The sequence below is a fragment of the Elgaria multicarinata genome, chromosome 3 (assembly GCF_023053635.1).
Source record: "Elgaria multicarinata webbii isolate HBS135686 ecotype San Diego chromosome 3, rElgMul1.1.pri, whole genome shotgun sequence".
Classification (NCBI taxonomy): Eukaryota; Metazoa; Chordata; class Lepidosauria; order Squamata; family Anguidae; genus Elgaria; species Elgaria multicarinata.
Genome location: NC_086173.1, coordinates 56,757,688 through 56,774,087, shown reverse-complemented (window position 1 = coordinate 56,774,087; position 16,400 = coordinate 56,757,688). Strand labels below are relative to the sequence as shown.

The 16,400-nt window shown below is 45.2% G+C and overlaps 1 protein-coding gene across 1 annotated transcript; it reads left to right on the top strand.

Annotated features, from left to right (window-relative positions):
• Positions 1-426: 426 nt before the first annotated feature.
• On the top strand, positions 427-16,193 carry GSG1L2 (GSG1 like 2). The gene is made up of 5 exons (XM_063123240.1): positions 427-721; positions 12,423-12,470; positions 14,055-14,207; positions 15,524-15,635; positions 15,899-16,193. Exons 1-5 carry the CDS (start codon positions 427-429, stop codon positions 16,191-16,193), a joined length of 903 nt encoding a protein of 300 aa, XP_062979310.1.
• Positions 16,194-16,400: the final 207 nt, after the last annotated feature.

Here is a 16,400-nt window from a genome sequence, read left to right as displayed (position 1 = left end):
AGCGTGTCCCGTCTGACCTGGAAGCCCTGTCTTCTTATTTCTGATGTGTTAGGGGTGGGTTATGGCTACTCAGTGGGAGAGAGAAATAGACTCTGTATATGCTCAGAGACACATTTGCAATTAAAACACACACACACACACGGTGAACCCTGGCACCGTTGACTGCAGCTTTGGGGCTGAGCTGGGAGGGTTCGGGGTTCTGATCGAGTAGCTCCCTCCCCTCCCCCGAGGGCTGGAGTATCTCTGCCCACCTGCTCGTCTTAACTTTAGAACTGTCGTGACGACTTGCTTGCTGGTGGGGAAACTGGCACTCAAAGAGAGGGGATTTTCAGTGGATGCTGAGCAGAGGGAGCATCAGCGGTGGGTGTTTCCCGCATCTTTTAATGCTGCCGCCAGCTGCCTCTGCGAGGAGGCAGATCTGAGGCGATGGGGGCGGACAGGAGGCAGAGAGCCTCGGCGGCGATCTCTCTGAGCTTTCTCTCTTTAATCTTCTCCATCACAGCCTTCAGCAGCAGCTACTGGTGCGAAGGGACCAGGAAAGTCGCCAAGCCCTTTTGCAGCGATCTCAGGGGTGGGACCCACTGCATCCGTTTCAACAGCTCAGGTGCAAATGACAGCAACGTGGTGCAGTACATCTGGGAGACAGGCGACGACAAGTTTGTCGACCGGAAGTTCCATGCCGGCATCTGGTACTCTTGTGAGGAGGTTATCACTGGAGAAGGTGAGTGGCATTCCCTCAAACAGTTTCCCTTTTCCCTCTTTTCTTTGGGACAGTGGATTTATTTACTATTTCTTTTACTTATTATTAAATTTATAGCCCACTTTCCCCCCCCCCCCTCCAAGGAAGCCAAGGCGGCATACACAATCCTCCTCCTCTCCATTTTATCCTCACAACAACAACCCTGTGAGGTAGGTTAGGCTAAGAGACAGTGACTGGTCCAAAGTCGTCCACTGAGCTTCATGGCCAGGTGGGGGACTTGAACACATGTCTCCCCAATCCCAGTCTACCACTCTAACCACTACACCACATTGGCTCTCAGTGAATAAAAATGAATGGTTGTTAATTATATATAAGTGGTGTGTGCTGGTGTGTAAGCAGGTCTGTTGGACTGGAAGCTGTTTTACTCTGTTACTGTTGTGTATTTTAGTTGTTTTTAATTGCGTTTAATGTATTTGTTTTATTATTGTTTTTGTCAAGTTTTGTTAGTGTTTGTAAGCCACCTTGAGTGCCGTTCTTGGTAGAAAGGCAGATTACAAGTCAAATAAATAACAAAATAAATAAATGTGCCTGGGAGGGAGAGGGGGGACGCAGAGAGACGCCTGACAATGACTGTGGCAATCCAAAGGTTGGGATGTTGGGCTTATAGTTGAGAAACCTACATTCAAAACACAGCTGTGCCACAGACCTATGATGTGGCTTGTGGGCTAGTTACCTGCAGCCAAAGGATTCCAATCTGTAACATGGCAACAATCACTTACATCCCTGGGTTCTTGTGAGCTCACGCAAGATGCTGATTCTCAAGTACTATTCACTGTACAAAGTCACTGTGTTAGTCAAAGGCTTCTTCACATAAGGAAGGACACGATCAGTTGTGATAATGGCATCCCTTGATGTGTTATTCTGAAGGGTATGTTGATAGTTACGCCACATTCCTTAACTGGAGCTCACTTACCAAAATCCTCTTGCTGTTCTAATAGTTTTGGGGAAATGACTATAACTGTCAATCACACATCAGGCAGCTCCATATAGGAAGGGATACAACAGCACTAAGCTTTTGAATTCATGGTGAGATGAACAATATCTTCTGTGAACCAGAAATAGTCTGGCAGAATTCATATACCAACCAGTTTGTCCATTTTTATAAAAACAAGTGGGAATAGTTTTTTTTAAAAAAAGCAATACGTAATTGTTAACTTTGGTTTCAATCCTAACACGCATACACTCAGAAATAGTTAGTGATACAAACCTGGAACAAGTGTTTTAAGGATTGTAGCCTGTGGCAAAAGGCAGTTGTAAAATATTACTTTGTCAGAGAAGGAGATAAAATCATATTCTATTTTACTTAGAATAGTTCCAGAGAGTGAGTGTGAAACATCAGTTCTAGTGCAACAGCAAGGAATTAGCATAATTGCCTTTTAGTTGTACTAGTAAATCAAAGGCTTTTAAGAGAGACAAACTATTTGAAATTACTCTTAGTTTTTAAATATTGCCTGTGTAATATCAAGGCAGATCTAAATAAATCTGCCTTGATGAAAAACGTTTCAGTTTTGGCTAGGCGTGTGGAATCTTTAGACTTCACATATCTAAGAGTATTAACAGAATATTTTACCAGAGTTGGCAGTGGAGTGCATTTAAGGGGGAATTAAATGTTACAAGCAAAATTCAGGATTTCTAATCCCATGTTTTCCCTCAAGTGCAGTGGGCAAGAAGGCATTTGCCGGGGAAAGTTGGTAAGTATATATGGGGAGGGGGGGTATTTATTAGGGGTGTGCACGGACCCCCCGCTCCGCTTCACTTGCAGATCCGCCATTTTTCGGAGCGGGTCGCTCCGCCCCGCCCCCGCTCCGCCCACTTCCGCTCCGCTCCGCTCGGAGCTCCGGATCGGATCCGGAGCTCCGTTTTTGCCCCCCCATAGGCTTGCATTGAAAGCTAAAAAAGTAAACAACTTTTTTTCCGTTGAAGTTAGAAACCTCACGTTTGGCACCATGACACCTCATGGGCGTATACACACACACGCCAAGTTTCAAGGCAATCCCATCATCCCCTGATTTTTGGCGAATTTTTGAAAATCGGGCACCCCATTCACACCCCTTGGGATAGCTCCGTCAATTTGCATGTTACAAACCTCAAACTCGGCACCAGGGCAGCTTATCCATGTGTCCACATGCACGCCAAGTTGCAAGCAAATCCCATCATCCCCTGATTTTTGGCGCGGCTCTACCCTCTAACGCACCTCCCATAACCCTAATTCACACCCCTTTAGATAGCTCCGTCAATTTGCACGTTAGAAACCTCAAACTCAGCACCATGATAGCTTATCCACGTGTCCACATGCACGCCAAGTTTCAAGGCAATCCCATCATCCCCTGATTTTTGGGGAATTTATGAAAATCGGGCACCCCATTCACACCCCTTGGGATAGCTCCGTCAATTTGCATGTTAGAAACCTCAAACTCGGCACCAGGAGAGCTTATCCATGTGTCCACATGCACGCCAAGTTGCAAGCAAATCCCATCATCCCCTGATTTTTGGCATGGCTTAACTCACCCCAAATTGTCCCATTCTACAACTACGTCAATTTGCACGTTAGAAACCTCAAACTCAGCACCATGATAGCTTATCCACGTGTCCACATGCACGCCAAGTTTCAAGGCAATCCCATCATCCCCTGATTTTTGGGGAATTTATGAAAATCGGGCACCCCATTCACACCCCTTGGGATAGCTCCGTCAATTTGCATGTTAGAAACCTCAAACTCGGCACCAGGAGAGCTTATCCATGTGTCCACATGCACGCCAAGTTGCAAGCAAATCCCATCATCCCCTGATTTTTGGCGCGGCTTAAACTTTTTAACTCACCCCAAATCAAGTCCCATTCTACAACTACGTCAATTTGCACGTTAGAAACCTATCCTTTGGTCCCATGACAGCTTACCCATGTGTCCCCATGGACACCAAGTTTCAAGGCAATCCCATCATCCCCTGATGTTAGGGGAACTTTTGAAATTTGAACACTCCAGTATGTCAGGGATTTAAAGTTGCAATTGCAGACAGCTCAATGGGGCCAGTTCCAAGGCAATCCCAACATGCCACGAGATAACCCTAAATCTTCTGGCACATTTGAAAAAGGGATTATTGAATTTGATAAAGTCTAAGTGAGCGCAGGAAGGACTTCTCCCCTTAGTCAAAGCAAGACACATACACCATCGCTGCAAGGCGGGAAGGGGAGAATTATTATTATTATTATTATTTATTTATATAGCACCATCAATGGAAAGCAGGCAGGCAGCATGCATTGTAGTGCCGCAAGGATGGCTTGAGCACTAACGCATAGCAAACCAACCCATAAGTGGGCGCAAAGTGAGGCAAAGATGGCTGGTTGTTTCTTTCTAAGCCAGCAGTTACGCCTTGAGGGGCACAGAGGAGGACGATTGGGAGCAAACCAGGCACCAGGCGGGCAGAGAGGCAGGCAGAGTAGGCGAGGAGTCAGTCCTGGCAGATGCCCCACCACAGCAGCACCCCGGGGGAGGCGGGCAGGCAGGCAGGCAGGCTGCGGGCATTTCTGGGGGCACAAGGAAGTGATGGCTGGTTTCTAAGCCAGCATTGCAGTTAGTCACGCATTGCAAACGCAAACCATCCCAGCGAGTCGGTCACCGAGGAGGACAGGCTAGCAGAGGGGCAGGCAGAGTGACATGTCATAGATCTAGTATTGGGGAGGAGTCAGTCCCGGCAGATGCCCCAACACAGTAGCACCCTGGGTGGGCATTGGAAAACGCCATCTTGTGGGTCAATACTTCCCCCACCCCATGTCCTGCAGGGTTGCCTGCCTAACCCTTGTGGGGATGGGAGATGGAGAGCTTAGAGTGGCAGTGCCAGCAGCAGCCTTCGGCTTTCCCCTGGAACCAGTCGCCTTGCCCGCCTCTTTCCCCAGCAAGATCGCCTGGTGCTGCCTATGAAGATGCATCTTCATGCTGCTGGTTCCATAATGCCCTGTCGATGAACCCCTGCTTAGGCTGAGTTTGCAGTGGCGACAGACAGCAAAGCGGGGATCCGCTCCCAACTCAAAGTGGTCCCACACGATGCTTGTCTTTCGTTTCTGTGGTGACACCACCAATTGCCCGCCTGAGCTCTCTGGTGTTGCCACAGAAACAGGGGTGTGGGATGAGACTGGGGAGAGAGCCTCGGCCTGCTGCTGCTCCTCCTCAGCCCCCACATCCTGGAGGCCCACCGCCTCCTCCTCCTCCCCCCCCTCCACTGTGCTGAGGACCTCGTCTAGGTCCATCAGCGGGCTCGTGGGCTGAAAGGAGAATGAAGGAGTTGGGGATACTCCTCCTCCTCTAATGGCACTGCTGCCACGTGCCTCTTGCAAACGGGCACTTTTCCCATTCCCACCCTCAAAAAGAGAACGCCGGGCACAAGTTGCAGAAGAGAGTGGCTCTGCCTGCTGCTTGTCCTGCTTCTGTTTTGGAGCAGTCAGCCAAGGAGTTGCCCGTTTGAGTTTCACAGGAGGAGAGGAAGCCCTGCTGGCAGACTGAGCCTTGCTGCTTTCAGCACGCCTGCTTTCTCTTTTCATGATGACTAACAAAATATTAATACTACTAATACTATGTATAAGGTACTACTAAGAATATGTATAAGAAGAATATAATATGTTTAAATGTAGGGAAATGGGACAAGAACAATAAAATATACTACTACTAATATGTATGAGAATATACTACTAAGAATATCTACAAGAATATAATAATATGTTTTAGAATATTACTAATAAATGTAGGGAAATGGGACAAGAAATGGGACAACCACTACTATAAGAAGAACAAAATATGAATACTACTACTAATATGTATGAGAATGTATACTAATAGACTACTAAGACTATGTCAAAGAATATAATAATAATATGTTTAAGAATAGGGAAATGGTGTGCGTATGCTTTCCCCAAAATGCTCAATCTGTGGCTGCCTGTTGAACTTGACAAAAGCAGCCCACTCCGTCGAAGTTACACAGAGAAGAAAAAGAGAATCCAATTTTTTTGGTATATTTGGTATATAGAAGATAGAAGGAAACACAATCAGGATTTAAGAGAGGGGAGGGGGAAAAAGAACCAACCACTACTATAAGAAGAACAAAATATGAATACTAATATAATATGTATGAGAATATATACTAATGGACTATGTGAAAGAATATAATAAAATATGTTTAAGAATATAAATGTAGGGAAATGGGACAAAAAGTGTGTGTATGCTTTCAAAAGAAAGCTTTCACAAAAGCAGAACAGTCAGGCTTTAATACAGGGAAGGGGGGGGCAACCAACCCAACCACACACTCCAAAATTCAAAAATAAAGTTTATATTAAATCAAAGTAAGGGGAAAACACAGGGCAAACTAAGCTACAAGTCAGAAAGAAGCAAACAAACACACACACGCGCCAAACTAAACCTATATTAAATTAATCTATCTCCAAAGCAGGAGCACTAGCTAAGTAAGTGTTCCCTCCACGAACGCCAACCCACAAAGAGACACAAAACAGAAAGTTCTCAGGGTGGGTCTGCCTTAGTCCCCCCTCCAACGCTGGGATTGGAGGAGGATGCTTTCTGAGGAGATGAATTCTCATCAGGATTGGGAGTTGAATGTGCCTGTCATCGCTTCCAAAAAAATAATAATAATAAAAAAAAAAAACCCAAACCCCGATTTTTAAAAAAATATTGCACGTGAACCACAGCACGCAGAAAGTTGAGAGTGGTCTCAAAATGACCCCCATCCACGACTCTCTGTGCACAAGAATTTTCAGAACGATAGCTTAACCCCCCCCCCAGTTATCCCCGATTCTTTCCCTCAATGCAATCCTATGGGCGAAAAGCCGAAACGCCGTTTGAGCCCTGCGGTTGACCCGATTTTTAAAAAAATATTGCACGTGAACCACAGCACGCAGAAAGTTGAGAGTGGTCTCAAAATGACCCCCATCCACGACTCTCTGTGCACAAGAATTTTCAGAACGATAGCTTAAACCCCCCCCCAGTTATCCCCGATTCTTTCCCTCAATGCAATCCTATGGGCGAAAAGCCGAAACGCAGTTTGAGCCCCGCGGTTGACCCGATTTTTAAAAAAATATTGCACGTGAACCACAGCACGCAGAGAGGTGAGAGTGGTCTCAAAATGACCCCCATCCACGACTCTCTGTGCACAAGAATTTCCAGAACGATAGCTTCAAAAACAACGTAGTTATGCGCGATTATTTGCCGCAATGCAATCCTATGGCGAAATGTTTTCAAGATGGCGACCGGAGCGCTCCGACTGAACTCGGAGCTCCGAAAAATGGTCGCTTCTCTTCGCCTTGCTTCTAGGGGGTCCGCGGTCCGCTCCTACTCCGCCTCTGGGTAAGGCGGAGCAGGCCAATCCGCTACTGCTTCTACGCTCCTAATCGGAGCGGAGCACATCCCTAGTATTTATGCCTAATCCTCCCCTGTAAACTCAGCTGCCAGTTGTTTTAATCATTTCCCCCAAGCAAGACATAAAACTTATTTGGGGGGGGGGATGTCCAGCGGGAACACAAGCACATGAGAATCAGTGGGTCCTGGAGCTGGTTTTCCCTGAAAGTGCCTCTCTGTTCCCTTCCCCGCCCCCAACTATTTGTTTTAACTTGACAAATGCATGTTTGCTTAAATAACATGTCATCCTGGCCCATAATATAGGCTGCAGTCCAGGAAGTCCCTAGTTCAGATCCAGTGGAGGCTGGTGGCTCTTATTTCAGTGAATCCACTCTGGGTTTCAGTCAAAACCAGTCAGAACCCTAAAGGAACTACCAAAAGTATTAATCCCTATCTGGAAATTGGTTTCAGCACATTGGATAGCTCCTTTAGAGTTCTGACTGAAACCCAAAGCAGATTTACTACCCTACTGAAATAAGAGCCCCCAGCCCCACTGTTAAGACCATGCCTCAGCCATAAACTCATTAGGTGGCCTTTTGGAACCCATCATCACTGAGCTTCAGCCCTGCAGATGCAATCAGGTGACAATAAAACTGGCCCATTTTACCGGCACATTTCATTGTTCTAAGATTCTTGAGATAATGAGGCTCTGTTAGGGTAAAATACAAACACCTGCATCCTTACCAGGTCTTGGATCTTTTCAGGTTCAAAATGGGCTCCTTCAGACAGTGACCAATAGCAACCATGTAATTTTGAATTGAAAAGGAATTACCATTGAAGAGAACTGTTTTTAACTTTTGTAAACCGCCCAGAGAGCTTCGGCTATGGGGCAGTATGTAAATAATAATAATAATAATAATAATAATAATAATAATAATAATAATAATAATAATAATAATAATAATAGGCTGTTATGAAACAGGGCCATCTTGTGGCAGGATTAATCCCATCATAAATAGATGCTGGATGATCTCTGTGTTTTAAAAACACAGGATTACTTGGAGGAAACTGTGGGAGACGTCTTGGCTCCTGATGAGGTCATGAAATCTACCTGCAAACTTCTGTGAGTGGCCAGTCACAAACATACTATAAATCATTTGTTTAGAGAATCCCAATACCTGTGGAGCAATCAGGTGACAATAAAACTGGCCCATTTTACCGGCACATTTCATTGTTCTAAGATTCTTGAGATAATGAGGCTCTGTTAGGGTAAAATACAAACACCTGCATCCTTACCAGGTCTTGGATCTTTTCAGGTTCAAAATGGGCTCCTTCAGACAGTGACCAATAGCAACCATGTAATTTTGAATTGAAAAGGAATTACCATTGAAGAGAACTGTTTTTAACTTTTGTAAACCGCCCAGAGAGCTTCGGCTATGGGGCAGTATGTAAATAATAATAATAATAATAATAATAATAATAATAATAATAATAATAATAATAGGCTGTTATGAAACAGGGCCATCTTGTGGCAGGATTAATCCCATCATAAATAGATGCTGGATGATCTCTGTGTTTTAAAAACACAGGATTACTTGGAGGAAACTGTGGGAGACGTCTTGGCTCCTGATGAGGTCATGAAATCTACCTGCAAACTTCTGTGAGTGGCCAGTCACAAACATACTATAAATCATTTGTTTAGAGAATCCCAATACCTGTGGAGCAATTGAAAACTTGAAAATGTGCTATATGAATACTATGCATTACTTGTGTGTAGGAGTAAGGCTGATATTTTATTCTCCCCAGCCCCTCAGCTCCCAAAAGTCTATTTATAGGAAGTACATGTTATTACTTTGATGGCAAAGCTACCAGTAGCAGTTAGGTAATTTTAGACACTGAACTTAATGATCTGATATACTCTCCTCCCTATTTACGTTTAATGTGTATTTATTCCTTCACTTACTTCAAAATGTGGTAAGTTAGCCCTGCTGTATTGGGGAGGGGGGCTGCTCTGCTGAGGGGGCTTTGGGCCTCTGCCCTGAAGTCATACCCTGGCTACTGTAATTTCTTCCATTTCCGTATTCATAGCTCTTCTTCCAGCCATAGGAAATGCTCTCCATTCTCATGCTATCATATTTCCTAACAAACTATGGGAGAAGCAGCGATTCTTCCCTGTGGAACAATAACTTGATTTCTTGGATTGGAGAAATAGTAGCCCCACGTGTATGATTTCACTCCCCGCCCCCGCCGCCCCAAGACTACTGAGGTGACTTTTCTTGCGTGACATTCCTCTTCAGAAATACCATAAATTTTCTATATTTCCAGTCATGAAGAGAAAAATAGATTTTGTCCACCACTCTGGTAGTCCCAAAGACCAAGTACGGCTTTAGAAGGAAGCATTGGGGTGGGTGAGGGGTAGGGACAGTTTCCTATGAAGAAGTAGCATGAAAGGTCATCCGAACTGAACAGGGGATGTGAGTGGTGTGTGGTGGTGGTTTCTATACATGATTGTATTAAATTTGTAATCATTCCATGTTTTCCCATTGGTTCTTCCATCTTTTTTCTTATCAAATAAAACAAAACACTTTAAGGAGGAAAACCTGGAGTAGCTGGTGCAATGTCTTTTGATTGGTAACCCTAGGAGACCTTTGTCTGGAAGCTTCCCCCAAACACTTTGCACAACTGAAAAGGCTAGAGAATGATTAGCAATGGTCATTTTCTAGTGGTCCCAGGAAAGCCTTAGTGGAGCAAGAGGGGATGGGGAAGAGGAGAGATTTAACAGTGAGAGAACTGGCTGGACAAAAGACAAAGGGGGCACAAATGGGAGAGGGACACACAAGATGATAAACAAAGCAAGAAAAGGAAGGAATAAGGGAAGTGGGGAGAGAGAGACAGACAGACAGACAGACTCAAGCAATGCTGGCTCTAGGGTTTTGTGAGACCCAGGACAGAGACCTGCAATGGGCCCCTGTGATGGGATGGGCCCAGGGGCAGGCATGGGAATTGCTGAGGAAGTCTGCCAGGGCTCAGAGCCCATGATCTCCATTAGAATCATAGAATAGTAGAGTTGGAAGGGGCCTATAAGGCCATTGAGTCCAACCCCCTGCTCAACACAGGAATCCACCTAAAGCATACACTGTTTGGACCATGGACATCCTAGAAGCCAAGGTGGGCTTAGATCAGGGCTTAAACTCCACCACTCTCCACAGAAACACCCACTGGTTGGCTGCACTTCATTACAGTGTCTTTCGGAGTCCTCCTAAGAGCTCTTATTGCCAGTAACTAAAAGGCATTTCAACCAAAGTTTTCAAAGCACCAAAAGATGGATTCCTGCACTGAGCAGGGGTTGGATTCGAGGGCCTTATAGGCCCCTTCCAATTCTACTATTCTATGATTCTAAGATCTTGGCAAAAAAGAGTTGGGCAGTCTAGGGAGCTGCTGAGGGTTGGAGTGGAATCCCACGTGGGTTGTATTTGGCCCACCCCTGCCCTCAGTCAAGAGAACTTCCTCTGGTTCACTAAAATGGATTATCCCCAGCTCTCCTGCAAGCCATAGAGGAGCACTTGATTTCCCTCCCAGCTGCTAGGCAAGTTTGCAAGCTGCGGCTGCATTGCACCAGTGTTTTCGCCCTCCTTCTTTCTCTGCCACTCACAGCCAGCCCATAGCCATATGGAAGATGCATCTCACCTTTCTGTTGCTGCTTTTGCTATTCCAGCTGCAGCCTCCTCCTCCTTAGCTCCATACTAATGGACAGCCTAAAGAAGAACCAGTCCAGCTGCTGCCTGCTAATACTGGGTAGGCCTGAGCTTGTGCAGTAGCTGGCCTCTGGCCAGAGTAGTTATTGGCCTGTGGCCAGTAGTTACAGCAGCACATGAAAACAAACACATTTTGAGGAATCGACAGCCAATAGCCTTCCTCAATCTGGTGCCTTCCAGGTGTATTGGACTACAGCACCCACCCCAGCCAGCACGGCTATTGGCTTGCAGCCTGTGGATGATGGAAGTTGTAGCCCAACACATCTGGAGGACACCAGGCTGGGGAAGACTGCTAGAAGCATTTGTAAGAGCAACCAGGGTGCATAAAACATAGAAGATGCAGTTCTTAACACTTAGGATATCTCTACCAATAAGATTATTTCATTTTGTTCCAGAAGCTTGTGTATGGCCGTTTCTACACCTGCCTTTTTCCCCGGGCTCATCCCTGTGCATCTAAATGATACGCAGGGGTCCTGGGAACAGCCAGGGACGATCCCTCCATTTTCCTGGGATAATCCTTAGATGTAGAAAGGGCCCATGTTTCATTTGTGTTATGCTTCCATAAATGGGAATATGATCAATTAAATGGGGAAGTTGAAAGGTGTTGGATATTATATTGACTCTGTGGCTGTGTTCACACAACACTCTAACCCACCCAGTGTGGGTGTTGTCAAACCATTGGTTGAATCGTAGATTATTGTGTTGTCTGAATGCAGCACATTTTCCACAGGTGGACAATCATATTATCGCAATGCAGCATTTTTTCTGCAGGGTAGGTTATCATTGGTCTGAACGTAGTACTTTTTCCACAGGGTGTCTTGTTAACCATGCAGTAGGGCTTGCTAACCAGCATTCACAACCAAACAAGCCATGGGTTCTTAACATAGCTTGTTTGAGAAAAAATAAACCACACTGCATGGATAACGAGCCACCCTGTGGAAAATGTGCTGCGTTCAGACAACGCAATAACCCACAGTTCAACAACAACCCACGCGAGTGGGTTAATATATTGTGTGAACCCAGACTCTGACTTTCAGAGACATTTTCTATGAGATAATATTTTTTATTGACATCCAAGTATGAGCGTTGTGAGTGATTTGAAGTGCACAAGTGAACATTTTGTGTATGATTGTGTCTTGCTTAACCGTTTAAAGATACATATGAGCAGGGACGGTGCAGGATTGTAGCTGTGCCCTTGTGTACTTTAAAGGGAGAAGTGATGGAAATAAGAAGGTACTCTTCATAGTTGACGCTGCATGCTTGCATTTCTACCCTGGAATCAAATACAAATAGCAAAATATCATGTATGAAACAGTTTTAGTTCCATTTTATATTAGAGTTATAAAGATGGATTGATATTCTTTTAATTTCTTCCCTTGCAGTTTGCATTCCAAATAACACTGGAATATTTTTTTTCCTCTTGCTTCCTTTACCATCTGCCTGCAATTCCCTTCTCGCTGCTTGTGGGAGGCTGCGTTCCTATAAGTGTTCGGAAGGCGGGAGGCTAAACTGGCTGATGAGACATTTGGGGAGTTTTCAACTATATTTTTTGCGCATTTTACATGTTTTATAGGTGAGAAATGCAGAAGTTTTATCAGCCTGACACCCCCGGCAGATCGAGGTAATTATATACTGTCACCATTTCAAGTTTCTGCCATTTCTGTCTGTATGTTCGGTGTTCTGAATCATGGGGAAAGCAATACTAACACCCTCGCCCCCAGTTTTCATGGGGCACCGAGCTGGGAAAGGATGCAAGTCTGTCCCAACTCAATTGTTCATCTAAAAAGCTTGCACAGAAGACTCTCTGGTAAGCCTCATCTTTTGGGAAGCAAGGGTGGGGGTTAGCTGCTCCTTCCAGCCTTCCTCAAGTTAGGAGACTGATTTGCTCATTAAGTACTGCGGCTACACAGGGGAAGGAATTGCTCTTGTCCACTGCAGCACGTACGCATATCAAGATTCAATTACTTGGAAAATCCAGAGCGCAGGTGTCTTCCAACAGCATGACAAGGGTTGTCACCCTGCTTTTGGGGGACGATGACTGTCCCTTCTCGTGTGTCTTTATAAAGGCAGCCTAAATCATAGAATTTTTTGTAAGTGAAGCTTTCCTTAGTATGGAGTATAGTAAGTTTCACCAGCTAAGGGCACAACCGTATGCATGGCTGGCTGGGGAATGCAGGTAGTTATTGGACTTTTTTCTGCCTAAACATGCATAGGATTGTGCCCTAAATCATCAGTCCTACTCTTTCCAATTTTCAGAAGCAGGGTGCTTGTTCCCCAGATAGCCAAACAGTATCACTCAAACACAAGAGTGAGATTAGTAGACTCGGGGGCAAGGGAACCTAATCTTTGCAAAGGTATCAAAAACAAACAAACAAAAACCTTAGTGGGGAAAACTAGGGTGACCATATGGAAAGGAGGACAGGGCTTCTGTATCTTTAACAGTTGTACAGAACAGGGAGTCTCAGCAGGTGCCATTTGTGTGCAAGCAGCACCTGGTGCAATTCCCTCTTCATCACTACAGTTAAAGCTACAGGTGCCCTGCCCTCTTTTAAATCTGGTCACTCTAGTATAGCTCCTGCAGCTTTAACTGTGGTGATGAAGAGGGGATTTCACCAGGTGCTGCATGCGTACAAATGAAACCTGCTGAGACTCCCTTTTCAGTACAACTGTTAAAGAAACAGGAGCCCTGTCCTCCTTTTCAAATGGTCAGCCTAGGAAGTGGGTATTTTGTTTATGTAGACAAAGCAGCAGCACTACGCACAAGAGAGAGGTTTCAACAGAGTGAACATCAAGTTTTGCAAAAGTACAAAAAAGCTGGGAGAGGACATCCCAGCAATGGCTGAGCATGCTCAGTGGGGAATAAATGGTGACTGACCGTTGGAGTGGCAAAAAAAGGGGGGAAATTATAACAATGAAGTGGCTGCAAACTTGAACAGGAGCACTCCATGCTGTAACATTTTGTTGCAGGTCCCACTTGTTTCTGTGTATTGAACTGCTGTTAAAAGCACTGAAGCCAGGGCAGGAGGTGGGAAAGTGACTTACACAGAAACTGATCTTCTCCTACTCCACCTGTTAACATTTAGATGCCGGTTCCTCTTAAAAGCAGTCCAAAATCAAAGGGTGGTGTGTGTGTGTGTGTGTGTGTAAATGGATGGAAAATCTGGGCCTCTAGGCATCTCACTGCTACTGACCCTTGTTGTTCCAGGGGTTCTGTGGTTGTCTATTGCAGCAGAGGTCCTCTACATCGCTTTACTCCTGATGGGTGTCACTCTCATGCTGATTGAAATCTGCCATTCCATCAGCATCCTGGATGGGCTGAAGCTCAATGCGTTTGCTGCGATATTCACTGTTCTAGCAGGTATAGGCAATACCACCTTTGATGGTTCACATAAGCAAAAGTAAGAAACTATCTGAATAAAGAAAATGCACCTTTGCTGGGCAACCCAGATTTTCCTCTGGCATCTATCAGGGGCCTGGATAGGGGACCAATGTGCAGGTTCAACTGGGGATGGAATGTGCCAAATGGAGACTGGGCTAGATCTATACTAGTGCTTTTGAGTGGTATTGAAGTGCACTGATAACTTTTAGGGCACATTACACATTCCATATACCACTTCTCTAGCATTATTTCCTAGGGTCTGTCTTTACTTTGTATTGAGGTTTCTGTGTGAGCCGTGATGCTCTGGATTTTTGCAGGGGAGTGGGAAGTGGCTGCAATGAGGAACGGGATAGACCAGCCTTCCCCAACATGGTGCCCTCCAGGTGTGTTGGACTACAACTCCAGCACCCCTCCCCAGCCAGCATCGTTGGGAGTTACAGTCCAACACATCTGGAGGGAACACCAGCATAAACAGTAGCTCATCCGTAGAGCACAGAGTTTATATGCAGAAGGTCCTATGTTGAGTCCTTGGCATTTCCTGCTAAAAAGATCAGGTAGCAGGTGAGACTCTGGAGAGCCACTCCCCATGAGACCAGGCAGCACTGATATAGATGGATGAATAATTTGACCTGGTAGAAGGAAGCTTCCTATGTCAATGAGTGCACCACCTCCAAGGGTTCCAATGCCGGAAAGGTGCCCCATGTGGTATAGTGGCTAAAGTGCCAGTGTGGTGTGTAGTGGCTAAAGTGTCGGACTGGGAGTCGGGAGATGCGGGTTTCAGTCCCCACTCGGCCATGAAAACCCACTGGGTGACTTTGGGCCAGTCACAGACTCTCAGCCCAACCGACCTCACACGGTTGTTGTTGTGAGGACAAAATAGAGAGGAGGAGGATTATGTACACAGCCTTGGGTTCCTTGGAGGAAAAAAGGTGGGATATAAATGCAATAATAAATAAATAATGAATAAATGCAGACATGCTTTAAGTCATGCGTTCTGCCCTTGTCCACTCTTAAAGACTTCTTTTAGTTTGTGAAGCTGTCTCAGGCCAAAGACATCCAGTGGATGGATTCGTTGTGTTCCCTTGCCTCTCTTTGTATGAGAAAGGTGTTGTCTTTCTTACCCTGTCAGGGAAGAAACCTCAAGTGCAAAGTCTTTTCAGGCAGACAAGCTTAAGGTGAAGCCCATCAGATATTCATTACAAATCTATAACCTGTGTGTGACAACTGAATTCGTTTGGTATTGAACAGGTAAGGAAGGGATAGCTGCTAACATTGTAGTATCTCTACCATTTCAGGTCTCCTGGGAATGGTGGCTCACATGATGTATACAACTGTATTTCAAATGACTGTCAATCTTGGTCCAGAGGACTGGCGCCCACAGACCTGGGATTATGGCTGGTCTTACTGGTAGGTTTTGTGTGTGGGTGGGAAGCATAACAATAAAAGGATGACCATGACTCACAAATCATTCTAACCCTAGCCTGAATCCTTGGAGAGCCACTGCCAGTCAGTGTGGACAATATTGGGAGAGTTGGACCGTTGGTCATATTCAGTATAAGGCAGCTTCTAGTGTTACTAGTAAATAAAAATGTAGACATGTTATGTGCATGGTGTGTGCATCTGTGTGTATCTTCTGCCATTTTATTCATGTTTTTCTTCTTCTTTGACAGTCTTGCGTGGGGCTCCTTTGCCTGCTGTATGGCTTCCTCTGTGACCACAATGAACAGATACACAAAAACTATTCTGGAGTTTAAGTATAAACAGAAAAAACTGGAGAGAAGTTTAAAGGCGAAATCCAACTCCCCCAATCCAGAAAAGGCCTGGAAGATGTACATTGACACCATCCACCACAGCACAACTGAGGACTTCATGCATCACTTGACGGACATTCACAGTCCAGCCAGTCCGTCAGCATTTGCAGAACTGAATAATATCCCCATGGCACATTGTGAAGAATATTGCTAAACATGTACCATGGGGTTCTTGAAGTGGGAGGGTTGAATAGCCTATGGTTACTTGATGCATTATTTTGTATGTCAAGGGTTGCTACTCTAATTATAAAACATGTTGATGACTTATAAAGAAAAAACCAAGAAGAAAAGCCTTCTTCCTTTTCGCTTCCCTTTCCCTTTTGCTTCTGTTTGACTGAGGGCAGTACACAACCAAAATTAA